The 25,333-nt window shown below is 43.5% G+C and overlaps 1 protein-coding gene across 14 annotated transcripts in view; it reads right to left on the bottom strand.

Annotated features, from left to right (window-relative positions):
* Positions 1–25,333, bottom strand: part of DENND2B (DENN domain containing 2B) — a 307,999-nt gene that overhangs the window by 97,438 nt on the left and 185,228 nt on the right. For 11 of the 14 annotated variants that reach the window (XM_039538757.1, XM_039538759.1, XM_039538756.1 and 8 more), the window contains 2 exons: positions 20,494–21,711; positions 14,350–14,486 (listed from right to left, as the gene is read on the bottom strand). In XM_039538757.1, coding sequence (XP_039394691.1) covers positions 14,350–14,486; positions 20,494–21,711 — 1,355 coding nt within the window. The remainder of the gene's footprint in view (positions 1–14,349; positions 14,487–20,493; positions 21,712–25,333) is intronic. The other 3 variants (XM_039538768.1, XM_039538767.1, XM_039538769.1) reach the window with 1 other exon arrangement.

Below are 25,333 nucleotides of genomic sequence, written 5' to 3'. Positions count from 1 at the left end.
CCGGAGCAGAAATGAGCCCATCCGTCGGTAGATAAACATTCATTTTCTTTTTTCATGAATTTAAGTAACATGGAATGGTTCAAATCCAATTAAATCTAAGGAGTAAAGGACAGTGCAATGTTTACCTGAAATGTGAAAGATACAGATAGGTGCTATGAGTATTTTGAGAGGAAAAAAAGATGGCACAGTGTTACCAACATGACACAGACCAGAGCAAGATCCTCTGATGTTTGCCCTCTACAGAAAGAGGAACTCAGGCCAAATTCCTCTTTGTTGTAATCCAGGGAAGTTCTGGGAGGAATTTGATCCTCTCAGGTCTAATTCACTTTTCAAGCCTTGGATAATTATCATTTTTAGTCCATATACTCTCCTTGCTGGATGGTGCAGAAAGAAGCCAATTTGCAAAACGAGCCCCAGTGGGCCCATTTATACACAGAAGTGGGTCCCTGCCTGCTCTGTATAGCCACCTTTGCCCCTCCGTCTTCCCCTGCACCATGCAGAAGAACTGAATGGGGTCAGGAATAGGTAGGAAGGGCTGGAGGAAAACCACTCCCCCCTCACTACCCAGATTGTAGGCAAGCTGAAAGAGATGTCGGTGGACAATTAATGCTGCCTAAAGCAGCGCTAACGGTGACTGTGTATTCTGTGACTCCCCTCTCTAAGGTCATCGAGGGAAGTGGGACCTGGCAGCCAGTGGCAGTAGAGTTACTGGTCCAGGTGTGCAGCGATAGCTGTGGGATAGGAGTACCGCTGCCAAGCAAGAAGAATCCCTCTGTAATAGGGTGGCTGGCGCCTTAAATGAAATTGGGTCCAGCTCTCCTGTTCCAGTCCAGGTGAGCCCTACTTTGGTGTAATGAAGAGAGTGGGGCTGTCCCTTAGAGTTAAAAATGAAAGACAGCCCAAAAGCGAGGGTGAGTTCAGAGCCCACAGAGGGAGAGCAGAGAAGCCAGAATCCAAAGGAAGAGCCGAGCTGGGCTGAGAGCTTCAGGAGGGGAGCCCCTGCAGGAGAGAGTAGTGAGAGTTCCCTGGTTGAGCACTGGAGCCCGATCAGGCTGGAGAAAGAGAAAAGCAGTCAGGGGGTAACCTGTAAAATTCCCCGAGCCAGAGAGGGCTAAAGGCTGAGGGCAGCAGAGAGAGACGTGTGCTGGCTCTCTGAGCTGGAGTGCTGAAGCCAGAAGGCCAGAGAGGGATGGGGAATGATGGCAGGGTGAGCCCGCTGATGAAAGCTCGAACGTGCCCTGGGAAACAGGGTGGGAAAGCACCTCAGCTGGAGAAGCTGGGGTGAGGTGTGGCGAGAGAGGCCAGAGCCATTCCTCCAGAGACAAGCTGGAGCATGGTGAGAGATGCGGGAGCTATACAGGGTGTGTTGAAGGACTGCTGGGACATGGAAGAGAGAATGTACTGTTTGGGCGGGGTCGGGGGGATTCTGGACTATGATTGTGGGGCTCTTCTAATACATGAATCCCACAAAGGACTAGTGATATGTGGAAAGCTTAGATCACCAGTTGTGCCATGACCTGCTGCAGGTGGGCATCCCAAGAGGAGCAACCTTCTCACATATGATGGAAGTGCCTGGAAAAGGGAAATTGAGGCAAGGAGCTTCTTACTGGGTCACCTAATGCCACAAGGGGTTCCCTGGAGGTGACCATCCTCCATGCAGTTGGGCTGGTTCCATGGGTTCATAAACTTGGTCTCTGCGTTTCCCCAAACTCTAGTGCCTTTTGGACCTCAGCCCCATCCCACACCACACTCCTGCCAGTGCCATGAACCATGGAGAATAGTCAGTCTGCAGTGTAGCATTTTTACATACAACAACAGAACTTTGTGCAGGAGGGGAGCACACAGGCATTCTGGACTGTTACCGGGTGGAGTCCTTTTGATTTGTTCCTTTTGCTATTTGTCATGAAGGAGAGGAAGACTGCCCTTTAACGAGGCCTCTATTGGAAGCCAAAGAGAGGAAGTTTCCTTTGTCCATATGTGGCTGATTCAACTTCCACTATTGGCAATGGGAAGACTACCATTGACTCTAATGGGAGCTGGATCAGGCCCTGTGACTGTATACTGTCACATTAACTGTTAAACTGTTGGCAAAAACTACTCCTAGTCCGTGCTTGCAGATCAGCTTCCTTTACAAGCCCTCTTTTGTTTCCCATTTCCTTGAGCTTTACGTACAGGATTGCTGAGTTAACACATGGTAAATCTACAGTACATTTGTCTGCAGAATGGTCTCATTGGCAACAAAATGATTGGTCCACGGTAAAAAGTCATGGTAAAATAATCAGCTTCTTTGGAAAAGCTGTGAGGAATGCAGTGCCTTGGAGCTTAAGCACCAATGAGTTTCCGCTAGTGGCTGTAATTCTTCATTCTGTGATGCTCTGTAAGGCAGCCCCACAGAGTTGTGAAGCAGCACAGAATGTTCTGCTGCTCAGCCCCTCAGACGTGGCAAATGGGAAGCCGAGTCAAACTGAGCAAGCCAGCCTCACAGTGAGAAAAGAGTGAAAAATGGGATGGTGGAAAGAAAAACTGCATACAGATGCCTCTGCCATTACACAGGCCAGTGGAGTGTATCAGTCTCTTTCCCACTTTGGGAGAAAGAATTATTCTAAGGAAATGAGTGAGTCATGGAGCGCTGAATACGTTTTCATCACCACCCTTTGCATTTCTTTGCACTAAAAAGACTCAAATGTAACATATACCAAGCGACTGAGTCTTGGTAAATGCCAGGGGCGTTTACTGTACAACACAATGTGCATCGCATGTCCACAGTACAGTCAGGACAAAAACCAAACTGATAATTCATAATTGTTACATCACAGTGAATTGGCAAATTACAGCTGGTATGGAAAATTGCTCCAGTGGCCATTAAAGGGGAGATTGGAGGGAAAGCAGCAGCCATGTACAGAAGCTTAGAGGAAACAAGAGTAGGAGTGGGGAAGAAAGAAGCAGAGGCAAGGGAAACAGGGCAGAGAAGGAGCTAAAAGGAAATGTATGGGTACATCAGTGAAGTATTTTGTATGTACTGGTACCAACATACACTTCCTTTCTTTGGGGGACAGGTTTCTACGGGACCCCAGATATCATCAACACCCAACTTCTTGTGGTTGCTTTTGGGCTGCACCCACCCTTGGCATCCTCTGGATTTTACAGTGTCTCTGTGAAGTCAGGCATGTGAGGCATCATCTGGCTTCCTTCCCCCAATTCTGATCACATATTCCTCCCCAGCCATATATTCCCAAACCAGTCCTTTTCTGCATCCTGCTCAGGACTGCCATTAGGCTGCAGCAATACTCCGTCAGGCTCAGGGGCTTCGGGTGCCCAACCCCATTTGCAGAAGATGGAGACAAAGTACAGTTTTCCAAGAAAGGGAGTTGGGGAGGGTGGTTAGGGAATTCTCTCTCTGCTGCAGCTGGAGAACCACAGATGGCGATTCAGGGGGATGTAGGTGTGAGTGAGTGGGGAAGACTGCATGTATTACATAGGCTTCAGAGCCCAGAACACCTACCCCACTAAAAGCCAAAAGAGCAGCTCAGCAGCGAATTAGCCAGACACCTGCCCTGAAATCACACTAAAGCAGCATTCCAGGTATGCCCAACTCATGCATTTTACCCGTCATCCTACCCCAGTACAGACCAATATCACCATCTTCTGGGGGGAAACCAGATGTCTGCATGTATTCTGGGAGGAACTTTCAGAGCACATGGATGAGAACCACAAAATCTCTGCACTATCATATAGTACTGAGGACAAGATTCCCAGTGGTATAGATTGGTGTAGCTCAGCTTCAATGCAGCTATATCAGTTTACCCTAGTTGAGAATCTGGCCCAAAGAGTTTTGTGTTTATGAATTAGTGAATTAATATAACAAAGTACATGCAAGGCACAGCATATTTGCTCCACAGCTACAGCAGTTGAGAACCGAGTTAGAGACTTTTACCTGTGTATAATCCTTAAAGCCTGCTTTTGAAGGAGAAAAAGGATCAGCGTCTGTAGCATGGAGTACTATGTTTCCAAAGGAAAAAAGCCTTAGATGGGATCTGCTCTTTGAGCCCTGGTCCATAGGCATGTTAGTCTCCAGCTGTGGTTCATAAACTGCAGTTTCTAATCTTTTCCAGCTTTGCAGTAAGATAACCAGAAGAGTATCGCAGAGAATTTCCTCTTTCCACTTTCTCTGTGGGGACTGTAAGAGCTCAGATTTGCAATACTAACAGTATTAGTTACAGATGAACAACTGTGGCTGATAGACCAATAAAAATATTTGCCAGCAAAGCAGTCATCCATCTCAGACACAGTCCAAAATCACTTGAATAAACGTAGGTGGCGACCAAACATTAGCACAGTATAACATCTCTGTGCCTGATATTCTGCTCTTGCTGATGCTGGTTTAACACCCTGGTGTAAAACCATTTATTTCAGCGGCTTCAATGTGGATTTAGACTAGGATATGTCAGATCAGAATCAGGCCCCCTTACTTTGCATCTTCCTGACCTGCACAGCTGACTGCTATAAATCCAGAACACTTGGTCATGTGGCTCAAGGAGACTTTTAAAACAAATTATAGTAGAAACTGTAATTGTGAGAACATGACTCTACAAAGGATACTGGGGAATATATGCAAGGCCCAGGACAATTTTTTAAAATAACTGAATCACAAATACCTCAATATAGCAACAAATCAACAGTCTGATTACCAACAGGACAGGACAGCCAGAACACTCTTTGGCCCTGCTTTGACATGCACATATGAATGCTGTTTAATGTGCTCTGGCTGGCATTACCTTACAACATCTATTATGAACACTGCCACAATTACATTCTCTATAAGCTGCTATGCTTTCCAGACTGCTAAAGGAAGACAGGGCAATACCTTTCCCTTTCAGACCCAACCACCATCTGGGCCATCATCATCCTGTACCAATCACTGTTCTGTGTTTGATTGACAAAGTCGGTGAGGTAATATCTTTTATTGGAGCAACTTCTGTTCGTGAGAGAGAGAAGCTTTCAAGCTTACACGGAGCTCAGCAGACAGCTAATCTAAAGCCACAGGTGTCATGCTTCAGTGGAGATACAAGCACGGCATTGAAGGCAAAGGCGTAAGTTCTCAAACAGTCAGGCTGCTTCAGTTTCCTGGGAATTGGGCAATTCTAGCCTCTCTCAGATTTGACACTCTGTCTTGGTGTGATATGATAGTATGATGGATGATAATAATACGATATACAATGACAGGATTTTACTGGAAACATCGAGAGCCCAAGCACTCCCTCTATTGAGCCATTTCCAGGTCTACTGGAAAAGCTCTGCACACGTCCTAGCTTGAAAGGAAAATCAAGCAGGAGTATTTTCCGACTGGATCTCAATCATCGATTCATTAGCTCTTGACTTGTGGAAAATAGGACTCGGTAAAGCAACTAATTCTTCATATGTATTTGTTAAATGTCCTGTGGTATGGCTCACGGACGTTCTAGTGCTTAACTGCTAACTCCTCAAGGGAAAAAAAAAAATCAAACCAATCAAGCCCTCTCCCCACCCAGCAGCTCTGCCATGTGTTTGCTAAAGGCCAACACTTGTCAGTTTACACATCTCCCATGCCCACTTCATTTGTGCCACCTCCTTTTGGGCATGCTGGGGTAGAACTTCACAACCTGATTTCCCCCCCCCCCCCACATCCCACCCCACTCCTTTCTTACAGGCTTTGATGTGAAATAGGTAACAATCTTGACATTTCAAGTATCGGCATTAGACCCACTGGAATAGATGGGGCAGCTCACACCTTAAAGCTACTGATTCAGATTCTCTGAAAACTCAGCCAAATGTCTATGCATCAGTTAGGGTCACTTCATGTTTTGAAGGTTCCTTCACAACCATAACAGCTAGAAATCTACTCTTTTTTTTTTTTTAAGCTGAGGCCTTGTCTACACACTAGAAAGTAGTACCGGTAAGAGCTTTGTCACCAACAATACTACTTCCGTAGTTAGTTTCCTCTCAGACACTTGTGACAGCACAGAGTCCACACAGCATCAAGCTGTATCAGCAAAAGCATGTTGCACAGTGGTAAGGCATCCCAGTGCCCTGTGCTCTGCCTTCTGGAACACTACCTTATGGGAAATTGTCACTGTGTATTATGGGAATTGGTGTGGGGTGGTGGAATCAAATGCCCACAATTCCCTCGGTTCTATCCAGTAACGAACTGCTCACTCTGGAGAGCAACTGAGAGATTGGCCTACCCCCCCATCTAGCCATCCATACTTTCTCGGGGGTTGCACCCTAGACCTTGGGAAACAGACTTGGAGAAAGTAGTGAAAACTCTGCACCTGGTCAATTTTGAAGTGCTTTGAAAGTGGGGGAGGGACATTTTTCTCGCTAGCCTGCGTGGGGATCAGTCAAGGCCACGAAGCATGAGATTTACATGGGCTGAGTCACCTTGAAATCTAGTGAATTAACAAACAGAACAATAAAGTTAACTCCGCCCACTCCTTTGTATCTCTGCCAATTTTGTAGTTTTACAATCATTTATTTTTTCAATGTTTTGCTTTCCCCTGTTGCTGTGAGAAAGACCCAGACCCACAGCAGGGGAAACTGACCAGCTACGCTAGACAAACCACAAAATGAAATGTGCATAACAACAAACAGAAAGACTAGAGGAAATATTTTGTTCCTCTAATCTACCCTGGTTCTGGTCTTCTTAGGTGTTAGTTGAAACATCAGTAGCTAACAGTATTTCAGACAGAAGTGTGATGTTTTAGTTGACATTGTCTCTATCTACCCTTACAATGCCATGTGCAGCTATAAACATTTACTAGTTTAAGTTTCCAATTATCCATAGGCTATTGAAACATACAGGACTCAACTGAGCGGCTTGTGGACAGGTGTGATGATCCGGGGAACACACAGAACCTCCCTCCCAGTACATATTCCTCACAAACCCCAGCCACTATTGCATTCTCTGCATTCTAGGGAGCAGCTCCCCTATGCTGCAAACTCTTTCCAATATAGCCCCCAGAGCAAAAGGGGAGGAGGTGCTTGAACCCCATTCAGAAATTCCATCTTAATTTTAGAAATACTACAAGTCCTTCAATTTTCATCAATAGACTGCAGCAGTTCTGCAGACATCAAAGCGCACATAGTGGCTGACAGCAGCTGCATCTACTTTAAGCTGCTCAGTTTTTCTGTGTGTCTCCTTTTCCTGCCTTACATCCGTTCTCAGAAGGCCAGATTTCCAACACAACTTAACTATCACCTTTTATTTAAAGCCAATCTTTAAAAAAAAAAAATCATGTATGGTTCAGCTGACTGGGAGCTTCACAGGCTTCAAAGGCGCATTTTGTCCGGCCTCAAATAATTTCTGAATGTTTGACAAATAAATAAAAGAGAGATGGGTCTGAACCAAAATCCTGACTCTAGACATCCCTGAATTTGGGGGAAGTCTGGAACCAGATCAGGAATTTGTGACGGTCTCCGGTCTCCATAATAGGCCAAAGTAAAAACTCTGGATGTGGAGGGCGGGAGAAAAAGAGATCAGATCTGAATCTAGAGCCAAATTTTAAAGCTAACTCCTATCTCTATAATGGGCAATGCCCAAATCCCAGATCCAAATGCCTCCACTCTTTCAGAGGGTTAGCATCCAGATTTGGACATGAACTTCATAGCCCAACTTTAAAATAAAAATCACCTTGTTTCCTAATAATTTCCAGTTGGGATCCTGATTAATGAATGTAATGATTTTTGCACAGATATATGCATGATACCAACGAATGCCACTGACTATCCTTTCACCCTTCTCCCTTTCTGTATTCTCTGTCCTTCTTTAATATCTTGTCTATCTAGAAGCTTGGCAGCTTCTCAATGGCAATTCCTATTCCACTGGAGCAAGTTCTACAGGGGCACTTCCTGACTGTGGCTATTTGTTGGTATCAATCTTCCATGCTTGTTCATTCTACATTATATTTTAAATGGCGGTTGAAAATTTACCTAAACTTTATGAATAAGAAACGCCCCCCACCCACCCACCCACTGCTGATTATATCAACCATGACAGTGAGCCAGAGAGACACGGTCTAGTGATCTAACTCTAACCTAGAGCCAGAAGCCTGCTACTAGTGAGTTCTAGTCCAAGTTTTGACACTGACTCCCCAATATGGCCTTGGGCAAGTCACTTAACTTCAATGTGACCGTATCCCCTTCTGCAATATGGACATAATAATACTTGGGGACTGATCCTGATCCTATTTAAGACAAGAGCAAAACTCTCATGGGGGCAGGATCAGGCACTTAGTTATCTCCTACAAAAAGACGTATGGAAAACAATTAGCTAATGGGATAGATTCAGCCCTGGAGCTATTCTGACAGAAGAGTACAGCTGGAGGGAAAGACCTTGTCAGAAAACCTGCCAAGGGTTAGGGAGGAAGGGCTAATACAACCCCAAAGTGTGCAGCATTAAACAACTAGGGCATGTACCAACCCTAGCCAGGATACAAACTTGTTCAGTGTGTCCCAATAGCAGTGGCGTGCCTATGGAGTCCTGGCCACAAACTGAAACCTGTCCCGGACCAAAAGGAATGCCTGGTGGAAGGCAGTGGCAATACCACAACTGGCCCTCTTCTGTGGCACATCTGTCACTTCTGGGGGCTTGGGGACAGGATGCAACCAGGGGCAGCTCTATGTTTTTTGCCGCCCCAAGCACGGCAGGCAGGCGGCTTTCGGTGGCGCGCCTGCGGGCGGTCTGCTAGTCACGCGGATTCGGCAGCATGCCTGTGAGAGGTCTGCTGGTGCCACGCCATCAGCGTCCCCGCCGCCGAATTACTGCTGAAGCCGCAGGGCCGGTGGACCTCCCGCAGGCGCGCCGCTGGAAGCCACCTGCCTGCTTCCCTCACAGCGACCGGCAGGCCACCCCCCCCCACAGCTTGCTGCCCCAGGCACGCGCTTGCTGCGCTGGTGCCTGGAGCCGCCCCTGGATGTAACTTGCCACTCTCCACATTAGAAAAAGTGAATCTGGCCCTGTGTGTACAAAGCATTTGGAGCATTCCAAGTTCAGTCTATAATGTAGTGTCCTCTTTGTGTATTGTGCAAGGCAGAGTGCAATAGTGCAAGGAAAAGTGCTCCCTCCCCATGTTCTGTTACTACACAGCTGTGTCCCAAAGTCAATTTGTTTAATTTATTTTTTAAAAACAAGGGGAATTTCCTTGTAGGTACTGTACTTATACATCTTTTTTCTTGAGCCAGGCCTGCTTAAAATCAAAGGGTCAGATTCTCAGCTGATGTAAATCAGCATAGTTCCATTGTTTCTCATCGATTTAATAGGCTTTCAGGCCAGAAAAGACCATGATGATTATCTAGTCTGACTCTCCTGTATAACACGTCACCGAATTCTACCTAGAAATTCCTAATGTGGAGGGGAGTTATTCTTCCCTACTATTTAAATGAACACTATGCAGCCAAATAATTTGAGGTTAACTAGACCTAGTCTCAGTTGAAAGACTCACAGTGTTGATGAATCTACCTGCTAATTTTTACAGTTACGATAGATCATCAACTGTAGCCTGTTCAGATCCATACTTACTAAAGACAGAAATTTAGTAAATGAACAAATTGTTGTGTATGACCTGGCAAACTATAATGATAACCTTCTCTATCGTGGGAGCAAGACATCTCTACACCAATGCATGTGACTGCAATAAATCCTATCTCAAACAAAAGTCCAGTAAAGGACTACACCTGATAGAAGAACAGTCTGGCACATATACAAAGGCTGGGTGTTTAATAAGTCTCCATGGTTTCATAAGTAGCAGAGAAACAAGAAACCGCAGAGCTTTTAATTACATGATCACTATTAATACAGCTCCAAGGAGGAAAAGAATGCAAGTCAGCCCCACCCTTCTCAGGAAAACTTTTTCTGTCAACAGTCAGGGTAGGCAGATTTCTCAGCAAAAAAAGAGTAGCATCCTTCTTGGACAGGGCAACTGCAGAGGTGCCAGAGAGATCGTGAACAGTTCCTTGCTAAGATGCAACACACTCTTTGAGCACATGCAGCCCCACTGAACACTGGGTTTTCTATAAAGTCTCATGTTAGAGACAAGCTCCACCAATTTTGTTGAACCGCTAGCACTCTGATGGTTCAGAAGGTAAGAAGTGTTTCTTGGCATGAATAAACTCTTACTGTACTTGTAAAATTAGATTTTTTAAACAATCTATTTTCTAATATGAATTGTTGCCCATTTTCTTGTTTGATTGTTTTTTAATCACCATTTTATCAAATTTTCACCAACACTTTACATCTGTGGAGAGTAACTGCTCTGTGCTTTGCATTGTCTTCATCTCACCGTCTTAGTTCACCGTCAGTGGCAATGACATCATTTGCTCTCTTCTAAAGGCTAGACACTAAGGTGAGAGGTGCTTTAGAAATACCAGAGATTAGACTTAATTAGATAACAATGTTCAAAATTATTTCACTGATTATTGGGAAAGGGGCTGGAAAACTGAAAACATATGACACATATGGCAGGAAATGCTGCTGTCTACAAGAGCAGCAGAAACGACGTTTTCAGACATCTCTGTTATATTGCTGTGATAGTTTTCTAAATGTATACCAAGCCAAGCATGGTAGGTTTCCCCAACTGAATTTATAAAGCCACAGCAGTTTGGGTCTGATTAAAGGCTCATTCTAAACCACAAGAAGCAAAATTATGTAAAGTTTACTATGACTGTCACATTCCACCAAGCTCCAGTATGGAAGACAAATGAAGCCCACATGGTTCCACGCACATTCAGTTGAGCTCTGAATAATATCCAGAATGTGCTCCCCTTTATCTAATCTTTTACTACTCAGTTCAGAGGGGATTATTGTTTTCCAGTCTCTTGCTTGAATTTACATTTAATCTGTGAAAATTACAAAAATGTTACAAAATTAAACAAAGCTTCTGTCTTGCAACTGTAGGTACTTTAATGGACTTCAAAGTTCTATCAGTTAGTTTAAAAATATTGTGTAAAACACCAATTCAGCTCTTTGACTAATATAAATTAAAAACAAAACAAATTAGCAACAATAATCCACCACTGCTTTATTTCCTGCCCTCCCCAACCTGAAGAAAAAGAAAACACTCTATGGAGGAAGGAAGACAAAAGTATGGTGTAAGTATGCATTAGGATAATGTAAGGTTTATTGAGTAAGGAACTACTACCAAAGAACAATGAATCTGAATGGTCCTTGCATGCCTGAAGGTAATAGTTTGATCCCTATATTAGCTCTGATTATAGAGTTCAGTATTAGATAGCACTCATGTCACTGCCCCATATATTGTAAAAGCTTTTCAGAGACACTCCTCCCTTGTAGATAATTCTTTCTCAAAGAAGACAAGCATCCACAACTGCCATCCATTTTCCACTGAAAGGACAGACTTTTGCTACCAATGGTTCACAATACAAATGCTAGCAGCAGACAATACAGCTCCCATGGATTTAATTCTGCATCCACCAAGACAGAGTTTAGATAGAATGAGAAGCAAGCAGGTTTGAGGTAGATGAAAAGTATGGATCTTTAGGCCTCGAAAAATTCTGCAGCCTTGTCCCAGGAGCAAGGAACTCCATGGCAATGCCTGGAATTCCCTGTTTTTATACAGTTACCAGCATTATTCATATTTATTTTGGCAAAACTTTCTGTATTACTACAGTCATGGTCAGTTAGTCACCAGTGAGGCTTTAGGTGAATAGATGACTCAGGCAATCAGTTATGGGCTAGACAGATTTTCACCTCTAGGTCAAGCATTCATCTGCAAACCCAGTTAGCAGTGACAGAAAGTGATTTCTTTCCATGACTTAAGCCCAAATCTACAAAATGTACTTGCATGAGCACAATCTATGATGGCACATAAAAAAGTGCTCTTTAAAGATTTGGGCCTAAAACTACCAGTTATGTATTAATTATGACATACAATGTGTTAGATAACAAATGATCAAGTAGACTACACTAGCAGATTTTCATTAAAGGCTGAGATCAAACTGCTTTGTTTTGGCTTTACTCTATTAATATGTGTTGGCTTCTATAAAGAATTATATTAATTAGGTATTCTTCCATCACAGCATGTATTGAAGGTAGCACTTTGGAAAAGAGGCTGTTAGAAAGAAGTAGAAAACAATGAAGTTCTCTGTTTATCCACTGATAGAAACACTGCAGACTCTCCCCAATGCCTTGTCAATGTACCCAAGATATAATCTTTCAGGAGCAGGTTTATAGTTCTCAGAAGATAGAAGAGTAAATTATTATTCTATTATACTGGACCCTGTGTCCCTTTTAGCCAAAAGGCGTATTCTTTCCAATGCTGAGCATTTTGTTTTGATTTTACAATGTAAAAAACACACGGAAAGGGGGAAAACAAGTGTTACAAACTTAACATCTGGCAGCGTGTTGACAGTCCCTGAGCAGTGATGTGTAATGTAACGTGCAATATGATTTTCCCATGTCAGCTACCCAGGGGGTCTGTCAGCTTATGTAGAAGTTCTGCGATTACTAGTGAGAACTCTTCATGCCAAGTGTGTTCTTCTGCCTACACAGCCTCTGGTGCAGGTTTATGTGCACAGATGGGACAGGAGTACCCCTGCAGTTCTCAGAGCATCTTCTTTGAGTGAGAGAACTGGAAAGCATAGCTGAGCTGTTTTAAAACAGAGAGGGGAAAATTCTGCCTTCAGACGTGTCTGTTTGTGTGCGTGCCAGATTTACACTGAAGTCAGTGGGAGCTGCCCTCTCAAGGGCAGAATTTGGCCTGAAGGATGAACAAAGAGACACTGTTATAGCCATAAGGCCAGCTGTGTCTGTCCATCCATATTAGTTATCAGGTTCTCCACTGCACTTTAAAAAAATTAAAACAGAGAGTGAGAGGAATATTTTAACAGGTTTTTGTTTCCCTAGTAAGGTAATCTGACCCCAACCAGGAGCAATGGACCACACACATTACAGAAAACCACAACTAATTGGCAAAACAAAGGCTGAATGGGCCTGGAAAATCAACTGCTCTCTCACTTCTAGTGCTGGTCTCTCTAGGAGAGGGATGAAGTACGCTGCCAGGCTCTGTCATTAACCTGCCAAGTCCCTTAGTGGGATAGGCCCATGCTAGTCCAAGGGCAGCATCTCCTGCCAGGATGTGCCACTTCAGCAGCATCTCAACTAACAGAGCCCAGCTGTAAGCCCAAGGGAGCCAGAGGCAACAACAGGCCCACACCTCATGGGCACTGCCACAAAAGAGACCGGGGAAGAATAACTCTGTTCGCCGCTTTGAGACGTACCTCTTTGCCAAAGCATAAACCAAAGGAAGATAAAAGCAGACAGCTAAACCAAGGAATAAGAAGGACTGACTGTTCCTTCTGGGCAGATCCTACCATGGGCACAATTCTGCTAGATACTGAGAATCCTCAACTGCCACTGGCTTCAATGGGAGTTGAATGTGCTCAGCCCCTTGCAGGAATGAGTCCCATTTTTCTCCACAACCTCTAGACACCACAGCAATAGTGACAGGTGCTTTAGTATCGCAGCTACATAAGACAGACGGGGCGGAGAAGAAAACTTGCATCGCCACTGTCAACTGCTCTGTGTACACATGAGAAGGCTTCAGTGTCCAGGGATGCCAGCTGGGCACCCTTCTCAAAAAAAAAATAATGCAGGCACTCCTCGGCCATATGGAAAATCTGTGGTCCAAGTCCCTAGTACCAATTATTATAACATTTCTTTTGACGGGCATATGTTAAAAGAACATACACAATAAAGAAGGGCCAGTCATTTTCTTCTTGGGTTGAGGAAGATTATTTTTATTTCTGTGGCTTTATCAAGACAATGTTTGGCATTCCTGACAGCACAGAAAGATGAAATTCTTTGTAACCAATCCAATCAACTAGGCGTGAGGGAAGATCACAGAACAATTGCTCTGGGACAGTCCCCACAGAAGTCCTCCAGAGCTTAGGCTGACCACACAACTCCAAGAAGAACAGCTCTGCTGCTTGATAGTTCTGCAAACTCTGCATCTATTGTTCCCTCCCCTCCCCCATACATTTTAAACCCACTGTGGCTTCAAGCCAAGACCTTAGGAAACAGTGAGTTAGTCCATGAAAAGCACAAGGATGGCTGACCAATCTGTTTCCAATAAGACCATTCAATGAGGTTTGAAGGAATCAAGACCTCCTGCGTGCAGACTGTGAATAATGCGTTTGCTCTGATGCATCAGCCCATTTACCTCCCCTCTGCCCCATTTCATTTCTTCTTACTGGCAGCAGCTGAGCGTTTTTGTTCAGGGCATGTGTTCAACAATGTATTGTCTAACCACAATTGCTCAACATCAAGTAGCTATTTCATGTGTTGTAACAGGTCCTTACCTACAATGTCTTCATAGGCATTCTCCTCTAAAGTGCTCTTGGATCCAAACTTATGCTGGCTTTCTGTACCGTTCTCAGCTGGGGAGGGAGGGTACAAAGACTGCAGGCTTGAAGCATCTTCAAACTCAAAGGATTTTCTAGAGTTTAAAACAATGCAATGAAGTAATTAGTATCAAGGTTTTATAATGACCTAAAGAATCAGCTGTTCATTTGTTCTCCGAGTGATGATAAAAATCACTGAAAATGTCTGAGCTGTACTTTAAGAGCTGGGGTGGCCAACCCCTGAGTAGGGAGTAGCACATAGCTGTGTTGCCCAGGGAATAGTGCAGGGAAGGAATTGTGCCTCCAAGAGGAAAAATTACCTCTCTGTTTCCTCCATGTTGCTGCTGGCCTGTACCAGCAGGAAATTATGGTACCTCACAAGCCAGTTCAGCTGTGCTGGTGGGTAGACCAAAAGCTCTTTCCATTCCCCATCCTTTCCACCCAAACCGAAGATTGGGTAGCCCATGCACAGACACAAGTGGGGTTCTGACTCTCCAATGTACCTGAACATGGCCGATTAGTCTGGGGGCCCATCAAGCCCTAAGTGAATTATGATGAAACAGCATAATGAAAAGAACAGGTCCTATCTATGTAACCACTTACATAACCCACCATTCCTATAGTATCTGGGTGCCTCACAGTCTTTGGTGTCTTTATCCTCACCACCACCTTGGGAGATAGGGAAATGCTATTACCCCCATTGTACAGATGGGGAAATGAGGCACAGAGAGACTAAGGCCCAGATTTTTAAAGGCATTTAGGCATGGCTGTGCTCAGCACTTCATAGATTTCAGAGATTCCAAGGCCAGAAGGGACCGTTGTGATCACCCAGTCTGACCTCCTGTATAGAACAGGCTATAGAACATCCCCAAAATAATTCCTAGAGCATACCGCATAGAAAAACATCCAATCTTAAAAACTGCCAGTGATGGAGAATCTACCATGACCTTTGGTAAATGGTTCCAATGGTTCATTATGTTCACTGTCAAAAATGTCCACCTTATTTCCAGGCTGAATATGTTTAGGTTCAACTTCCAGCCATTGGACTGTGTTATACCTTTCTCTGCTAGGCTGAAGAGCCCCTCATTAAAGATTTGTTCCCCATGTAAATACTTACTAGACTGTAAATGAGTCAATAGCAGAGCTAGGGTTAGAACTTCTCCTGTGCTTCAGCCACTGGAATACACTGCCCTCTCTTCCCAGGAGAAAGATGCTCTCTTGAAGTTATGCTTTCCCCAGATACACTAGGCGAGTGGTTCTCAACCAGAGGTAGACGTACCCCTGGGGGTACGCAGAGATCTTCCAGGACGACATCCACTCATCTAGATATTTGCCTAGTCTTACACTAGGATACATATAAAGCACTAACAAAGTCAGTGCAAACTAAAATTTCATACGATTTGTTTATACTACTCTATATACTGAAATGTAAGTACAATATTTATATTTCAATTGATTTATTTTGTAATCATATGCTAAAAAATAAGAGTAAGCAATTTTTCAGTATTAGTGTGCTGAGACACTTTTGAATTTTTATGTCCAGTAGTTTTTAAGTGAGGTGAAACTTGGGGGTATGCAAGACAAATCAGACTCCTGAAAAGGGTATAATAGTCTGGAAAGGTTTAGAGACCTGGGAACTCATAGTAACAGTTTACTCTCTTAATTTAGTTTTCAATACACATAATCCCACCAGAAGCACAGAGGGGATTTGAGCAGAGCTTTGAGCAGGGGGTTGGACTAGATGACCTCCTGAGGTCCCTTCCAACCCTGATATGCTATGATTCTATGACAACGGGGCATACACATTACCCAAGAAAAAATGGGAGCTGCTGGGTGCTGGACACTTGTGAAAATCAGGTGCCTAGCTATGAATGTCTGACTACAAAAATGTAGGTTTCTATTTTGGAAAAAATCTTGGCCATTAATAGTTATCAGTTACTGTTTTAGCTGAGGCACCATGTTGGTTTTACATGGCTACTGAGTTTTAACTGGAAAAAAATATGAGCTAGTTTGAGCTTTTAGACTCAGCCATTCATAAAGGGCAGCACATGGCTGCCAAGGTTTTGCACAGCTCCATGTGCAGTGTTTCTCATGGATAAAAGTGTCACTGATTTCTCTCACAGACCCTGTTCCAGGCAGTGGCAAGGATGGGATACAGAGCTGCACAAAACATGATGGCTGTGGCCTAGGAAGGTGAGTGCTGGAAGGTAGTTGGAGGGGTGGGTGTGGCTGATGATGATATCTGGAGGTGCTGTTTGGGGAGGGTTTGCTCTCTGAGGGGGGGGTGCTGAAAGCAGTTTGGGTGTGTCTGGAGGTGAATGGGTACTCAGGGCCCTCTGGGAGCAGCTGGGTGGAGATCTCTGACTGCTGAGGGAAACTAGCCCCACTATTGGGCCCCTTCCCTTCTTTCCACCATAGCATCACAATAGTTAGGAGATGCAAGTTCAGGGCCATCCCTGCAGTATAGCTGGTTGCATAAATAGTCCAGCTGGACTGTGGGAATGTGTGACAGGGCTGGCACTTGGTAGCCCGGCAGCTGTGCTACCCCAGGAATTGCAATTCCTTCCCTGCTCCCCCCAGGGGAAGGGAATTTACTGAAGCCTTCATATCAGTGTCTCTCACTTTTTCATTCACGCCAGCTCCATGCTGCTGTCTGGAGTGTTGGTAAGGTGGAACCTAGGCTCCACTCACTGCTTCCCCCTCTCTAATTTGTTCATCAGGAGCCTGGGATGAGGAATGGCAGGTGCACAGTCTTGTTCTCTGAGATACACAATACCTCCCTGAAGTAGCAGCTATGCACTGCCCATTCCTCTGGGCTTAGCCTCATGGATTGCTGGCTCACTGTGATTACCAGTGGCCTACGATCTGCATAAAGACTGAGGATGTTCAGATCCATGTTACTGATACAGGATGCTGATAGGAGCCAACCCTGAGTTTCAGATCCAGTTCTGAACTCACTCCAAATTTAGGGTATGCTTGGCCGTGAGATTTTGGTTCAGGCCTATTTTTCATGTAAACCACCAGTACAGCAACGCAGAGGCTTAGAGACCGTTTTCAAAACTATTTAGGGTCCTACAGATGCAGATAGGCACCTAGAGGGATTTTCAAAAATGTCTAAGCAGGTTAGGCATTTAACACTCATTGACTTCAATGCAACATCACAAATCAAGGCAGTGCATAGGCTCCTAAAAGTCATTTCTGGACCCATGGGTCAAGGGAACTCATGCACTCATGAAACTGAAAAAAATCCCAGAAATAGGAACCATCTTCTGAAAAGCACTGTGCTGCCTTTGAAAGCTGACTTTATCATTATTATTGGCTTCTTTGAGCTTTCTGACAATGTCAGCCATCTTTCTGAGAAGTGACAATATTTAGGACAATATCTGTTCTGCAGGGGATGGATTATGACTAAACAAATGCTGGACCCACCAGACCTTTTGGGTTCAGCTGTGGACAGATTGCTCCTCCCCTCTGCTCAGGAAAAACTTTCCTAACAAGTTCCCCCAGACACTTTGCATACTTTTCCTCCATTGTTCCCCCTGCCTTTCACAAAAGACGCCTCCATCTCTTGTAGATGTCCCAGGAAGCCTAGTCACACAGCCCATCCTGAAGAGATTGGTCCTTTCTCCATGCTCTTTCCTCAGAGGCCAGCCAAGGCAGACATCCCCCAGTGTTGTCATCCACTGCTGCTTTCCTGCTCCCCTACACTATGGGGTCCAGATCCCAAGGATACTGCCTGACTCTGTCCCCCTGGCAACCAAGTATGAAAGATTGTAAACCACTTTTCAATTCTGTTTTATGCTACAATAACACTCAAAGAGAAATAATAGTTTAAACGAAATGTTCAAGTTCTCACGATAGCCAAGTGCAAAGCAGCACAGATGTTTGTTCTGACACGCAGGGCTAATATCAAATATTATATCTACCAACAGTAAGGTGGCAGCTCAGAGATGCCAATTTTAATAATACATAATAATAATAAAAACATGGCACCTCTTAAATGATTTGCATCAGAAGATCACTTTACAAACAAAACACTTTACAAACATGGGAATTATTTTAAAGCTAGAAACTAGAGTCACAGAGATGTTCAGGGACAGAATCAACAATGGACATCAATCCAGGCTTTGAATTTGCTTCTGCAGTATTTGACTGCAATCACTTGAACGGAATTTAGGGGCCTGATTCACTGCTTTCTTACCCTGTGTAAATGAACAGTAACTCTACTGAAATCAGTGCTGTGACACTGGAGTAAAGCTGGGGAATGTGGGGAATCGGGCTGCAGAAGTCGACCTGGTTTGTGCAAGGCATCAAGTAGGATCATAGAATATCAGGGTTGGAAGATACCTCAGGAGGTCATCTAGTCCAACCCCCTGCTCAAAGCAGGACCAACCCCAACTAAATCAAGTAGCGACGATGGCAGTCCTCTCAACTCTACATTTTACACCCTTATGATCATCATTATTAGTTTAATGCTAACCCCCAAAGGGCCCATTCAGGCCTAGGGCCCCATTGTGCCGAGTGCTATACAAAGACATATTCCTTGCCCCTGTGAGTTCACTATCTAACCTAATCACCACAGGTTACTGAACTCAAAAACTGTGTGCACAGGTGACTGTGTAAGCCTGTGTGATGGAGAATATGCAATTTGTCATCACTTAGCACGTGTACAACAAAGACTGTGATACTGGCCTCCTTTGTAAAGCGCTTTGAGATCTACTGATTAAAAGTGCTACATAAGAGCTACATATTATTATAATAAATGACAGATCATACAGTGAATTCCCTGCTCTAGCCACTGTACACATTCCTCACTATATCACTTGTCTAAGTTTTCAAATGCGTGTCATTACTTACATATGAGCACACAAAAGAATTACTTCTGGTGATCTGAACATTCACAGAGCTGCACTATGCAAAATGAGTGCAGCTTTCTTTCAAATTCAGCTACAGGGAGAACTCTGATTAGCTCATAGACTTGGTTTTGCTCACTGAGATTTCAGCCAGGGTTCACAGATACAATTTACTAACCACATCTTGGTTTTTCGCATTTCTTCACTCTCTTTCTTTGAGAAATAGCAGTAGTAATGTCATTTGATCCAATTCAGAAACAAGCTCTGAAAGCCCAATCCTCCCTTTCTCCTGCTCCATTGCATTTTAGGTCAGGTTGTGCTGACATACGCTAGCAAGAAGTTGAGCCAATATCTAGTACCAAATACTGAATTTATAGAGTACATTCAAAATAGCACATAGCAGTTACTTGTAAAACTCAAATACTGAATGTGTGTGTGTTATACACACACAGCATCCAAAGGTGTCCATAAATTAGTACTTTGAAAGGTTATGAACAATTTACCCCTACATTTTCCAAGCAGTGAACAGATTTTGAGCCATATCATTCCCATTAAAAGTCAGAGGGAGTCACACAGTTAAAAATCACACAGTCTACTGTGGAAACGTAGCTGTAAGGATTAAAAATACCACACTCATCACCAGTTTTGTATACTCTATACATACAAAGGCCACTCTGTAAGGGTTTTCTCAGAATTAAACCCTCGCTAATCCATTGCTACTCATTTAGGACTGACAATTCCAAGAACGGAATGAAACAGACAACATCCCACCTAGCTGGCATGTTTACTGTGTCTGCAACCTTCAGATGCAAATGCATCCCCTATTGATGTGCTTTGAGGTTAACACACTCACACAACAAGGACACTGATAGAATGATAATGGTTGTATTACAAGAGTTAAGAAGATAATGAAATTATGCTTCATTAAAGATCTAGAGTAAGGCGTTTATGCCAGATTGACACAGATGACCTTTAGCAGTTGTGGAGCAGTCACAAAGGCTCCCCCAGTGGATCCAGATTTCCTAGTAGGAGAATTCCAGTTGTCTTCAAAACTGTAATAAAACAAAGGTAATGTACCAGGTTGACATCCAGTCAGTGCATTCTGATGATAGAGCTCAAGCTAGTATCAAAGGCTTCTTGCTTTTCTTGGGCCAAAAGCATTGTATTAGGAGGGAGAAGACTCTTGTTATTCACAAATCACTCTACATTTATTTTAATATCATGTGCAATACATTTCCCCAGATTTTACCTATTTTGGGACTTTCTGTGAAAGCGTGACTCTTTCTTCTGTCTCCTGGTCACGGGGGGAGCAGGGGTGGATGGGAGAGGGGGAGGAGCAGCAGGTGTAGGAGAAGGAGGTAGACCATTGCTTGGTTTACTTTTGTGGTTCTTATCAGCTTCATATTCAAAGGTGCGTTTGGGTTTGGGGACAGGGTTCACTGCTGTGTTAGCTGGGCTCTCAGGGAGCAGCTTAGGGGTACCAGAATCTGTGGTAGCCCCTTGTTTTGTTTTATTACTTTTTTCAGTCTCAGCAGGTATTTCTGGATCCCTCCCAACACTAACAGTCCCTCCTTTGCTATCGTTCACGTTCTCACTCAAACCTTCCACAGTACCCAGCGTCATGGACTTTTTCCTCCCTCTGTCAACACTATAGCAGCTACTTGGCAACTGAGGGAGACCCCTGCCAGGCTGTTCTTTTAATGCCTGTTCAATCTTCTGTATTCTGTTTAGCACGGCAGAAGTCTCTTTTCTGGCATGCCCTTTGAAGAAAGCATTGGAAGGAGCCTCGCTCCTGCTTGGTCTCTTTTCCAACCTATGGCAGGAATCTCTGTCTGGGAGCTCCTCTTCCTCTGTTTCTGGGTAGGAGCACTCGGAAAATGTTCTGCTCATTCTCCGGAATGCTTTAAAATCAAAAGTCTTCTCACTGCAAGGAGAGGGCAATATGCTAGGGCAGCCCTCACTGCCAGATCTGTCCCCGAAGTCCCTCTTGTCCCCGCGTGTGCTCATCCTGGGAGAAAGCTGCTTGCGGCACTCCCATTCTGTAATCTTCTGCCTGATGTCCAGTGCCTGGGAGTGGATGCTTGCCCTGCTGAGAGAGATGTTCCGTAAATTGGCTGCAGTTCCCAAGGTGAGAGTGCTCCGCGTGAGCTGACGGTTCCCTATTCCATCCCCATCCTGAGTCTCCTTGGGGGTCTCTTTTTGGTCCTCAGCCTTGCAAACAGACAGCCTTTTATCCAAGGAGCCAATGCTCACAGCTTTTAGAGAGTGGTTTGGAGAGTTTGTGTCTGAGGGGAGCCCCGAGGGGCCTCTCAGCTCAGACTCCCGTCTGCTCCAGTCCTTGAGGAGCAGCCTGGAATTGGAAACTTTGGTGAACCTGGTGGACCGGCAGGACTCCTCACTGTCACTGAGGGGATAGGCTGGGCTTCTGGGTGGGGACAAAAGAGGAGGCGGAGAGACTGACTGACACCTGGAAACAAAAAGAAAATAAAGATCAGCTCCCTTGAAAACTAAACAAGTAAACAGGACTACGTATGCAAATCACACAACAGCAAATATCATCCTCAGAGGGCAACTAAGTGCTGTCCAACTGCAAAATTACAGGGAGTAGCAATTTGCAAAGAACTGGCATTTCCAAAACCAACTTTCCACCCTTTTGCCCAGGATTTACTGAGGCTTGCTCCATCTGAGTATAGCTGTCAGCTGCATTATCAAGCCATTGCCTTGAAAGCATCTACCACAGAGACAGTGGGGCAGATCCTCAGCTGCTATAAATCAGCATAGGTCCATTGGCCTCTGAGAGATTGAGGCCTCTTGGCAGGAAGACAAATACAACTTTTAGATAATGTTTTCACCTCTTAGCTCATAGAGCCGAAATACTACATCGAAGAAGACTCCCACTGAAGCAAGAATCAGGGAAGCTTATATAAGGAAAATAGCTTAGACCTTGGAAATAACGAGCAAATAAATTAAAAATATGTAGGTTTTTATCTTATGATATCCACAGTATAATACCATTACAATATTTTTAAGCAAGTACAAATTTATATACAAAATCAAATTAAAATGGCAAAAGAAAGACCTGTTTTGTCTTTGGACTGATAGAGGCCAACAGATGAAATTTAGTGATATTTATCAGGAAGAACAAATAATTCTTTATCAAAAAAAGTATTACTGTCTGAAGGGGAAAAAAAGGTTAATTCTAAAAAGAATAAAATATTCAAAAATCTCTCAGCAATTCCTTTTCTAAATTAGCAGGGCCTTTAAAGACACATTTTTGTCACGGCTTGCAGAATGCACCATTGTTACTTACTACCCAGTTATATTTTATCAAACTTTTGCAAACTGTTACAAAGAGCTTCAAAAAAGAACAGTAAGACACTCACAAATCAGTAATATAGCAGCAATGGGAAAATTAAGCCAAAACCATGTCAAAAAGAGGGTTGTAAGTTTCCTGTCAAAAAACGCACACATAAAATATACCACCAAATTAATCACAACTCCTTCAACAGTCAGCCTTAGAAACCCTTTCAGTTCTAAACAGTAATTAAAGGGAAGGGAAAAAACATATCTCCTTACATCTGAAGCTGATTTTGTATTGTAAGGAGAATGTGGCCAGTTTTAATTTAACCTGCTCTCTATACGTAAAATCCAAATGGAAGATCTATTTAGAGAAAAGTAAAGAACCATGTGAGCCATACAACCCGGACACTACCAGTGCAGAAACAGTTTGAAAGATCCCTGCTTCTCAGTCGTCTCCACCCTTAATGGGCAGCCCATTACTTACAGTGTGGATCCTGATCAAGCCCTACACATTGGTCAGAATATCCAGAGTACTGAAACAATCACTGCACAGCACTGCAGAGCTTAGCTTGAGACACGAGAGACTTATTCCTTCAGAAACATTCCAGTGAATCAGAACTACAACAACAAGTTGTTAGCTCTCATCCCAGTTTCCCAGAGTTAATGCTGCAAAAACTCAGAAGTACAATAAAAACTCACATCAGAGAAGAACAACAAAGTATCACCAAAAGCAACTTAACTCTTTTTCAGTGTCCTGTGCGGGATCACATCTCTTTGGCACAGAAGTTGCAGACCTCTTTGACTAGATGAGTTTTATTTTCTTCTTCCGCATTTCAAAAAAATAAATGTGTCCTCCAAGAGGAACTGCATGCTTTGCCCCATAGAGTAATGACAAATCATTCACCAGTTGCTGGTTAGGTGCAGCTGAGTTTTGTCTTTGTGACAGTAGTGGTAGTATCGGGGTATAAGTGTGTAATTCTGAGCCCTAGAACAGAAAGTAAATTTGCTGCTATTCTGTATAGCTTCACAAAACATGTTTCTTTGTAGACAAGAAATCCCAGAAGATCGGGAGCAATTATGTGGTAGCAGGTTTAGTATTTTTGGCAGCTTGTCTCAAAGTTGAATTTATAATGGAATGTTCCATAGAATCCTCCTGACCCAGCAGCCCTGACAACCATTGTAGGTCCTGAAGACATTTCCTGAATCTGTCTTCTCAGGCTTCCAAAGGACATGCATGGTTCTGAATCTTGATTTTCCCCCCTCTTTGGTTTTATACTGCCAAGTCATGTTATTCATTTCATCTTTAATGCTGACTCATCTTGTTAGGGTTTGGAATGGTGTTCTCCAGAAGGCCATTTCCCCTGCTGCAGAGGTAGTCTGCCATTTGTCTGAACGTAACAAGAACATCCTGGACCAAATGGAGCCATTTATGCCTAACGTCCACAGTCTGTGTCGCTGCTGATTTAAGATGTGTGTTAGCCAGATCCCCAATTGGGATTCAGCTGAAAAATGTCCATCTGGAGTCTGTGACCCATGGAGGGCAGGTTAAGATTTTCTTCCCTCCTCAAGATTATCCTTCTTTTCTAGGGTGGGAACACTGAGTTACAAATCAAGAGGGGACTTTGCAGTTAAATGAAAGAATTAAACTCAAAATGATAAATTAAACTCACAATAGCAGGAATAAAGTGCAGAGTAATTGGGGTCAGATTAGCAGTTAGATATTGGAGCTGGTGAGATTATCCTGATAATCCTCTGCCTGTTTTTGACTTTTCTATTTAATGGAAAAGATTTTAATCATTGCCTTCGCTGTGTTGTTTTTTAAAGGATTTTCATGTAATCCCGCCTCCCCCTTGCTGCATTAAATAGAAGATGGTTTTATGAAGATTGTTATTATTTAACATTTGTATTGTGGTAGTGCCTAGAGGTCAACCAAACTGGAGTCCCTTTGTGTGAGGTGCTATACAAACATTTAATAAATGGCAACCCTAGCCACAGAGTTTACAGTCTAATAGAGCAGCATATAGATTCTTTGAGTCAATTTTAGGAAGTTGTTACTAATAGTACATTGGGTTTTCTTTTATGAGATAGTTTATTAGCCTCCTATTTCAGTGGTTTCACTTGTTATAGTCCATATGAAAATAATAAAATGTATCATTTAACATTTCCACCACCATAAATAAGAACACTTCTGAAGTAGGTGAATTATATTAGCTCTATTTTACAGATGGGGAAAAGTGAGGCAGAGATCCTAAAGCTGCAAGCAGAGAATGCTAGGATTAGAATTTTGAGTTCCTGGTTCCCAGTCCTATGTTCAAATTACTAGTTCACAGTTCTCCGAATGGCTGGCACTGACTGTATCATAGTGCCTTGATATACAGTGCTTGATATTAGTGTTTGTATATGCCAACATATTTGTTTCCTGGGATAGTAGGGTTGGGGTTTTTGTTCAGGTGAATGCATTTGTAATCTTTATTTTATTTATTAAAAAGACACAGGATAAAAACAAATGTTCAAAGAACAAAAAAATAAAGAGAACAGGTAACAACTGAAGGGGGTTTATTGCTCTCCTGAGCTTTTGTGGAGTGCTGCCCTCTGACTGCAATAGCTAACCCAAAACTGCATTAAAAGGTTCTAACACAGTGGTTTTCAACCTTTTTTCATTTGCGGATCCCTAACAAATTTCAAATGGTCCCTTTGGAAATTCAACCTGTGTTCCGCAGAGCCCTACCATAGAAGTCTTAGACCATTAGACGACTGTGGGCCAAATCTGGACTGCCAGACGCTTTTGA

This window comes from Mauremys reevesii, linkage group 4 (assembly GCF_016161935.1).
Source record: "Mauremys reevesii isolate NIE-2019 linkage group 4, ASM1616193v1, whole genome shotgun sequence".
Classification (NCBI taxonomy): Eukaryota; Metazoa; Chordata; order Testudines; family Geoemydidae; genus Mauremys; species Mauremys reevesii.
The sequence above is the reverse complement of the archived record's forward strand: the minus strand, read 5'-3'. Positions and strand labels throughout refer to the sequence as shown.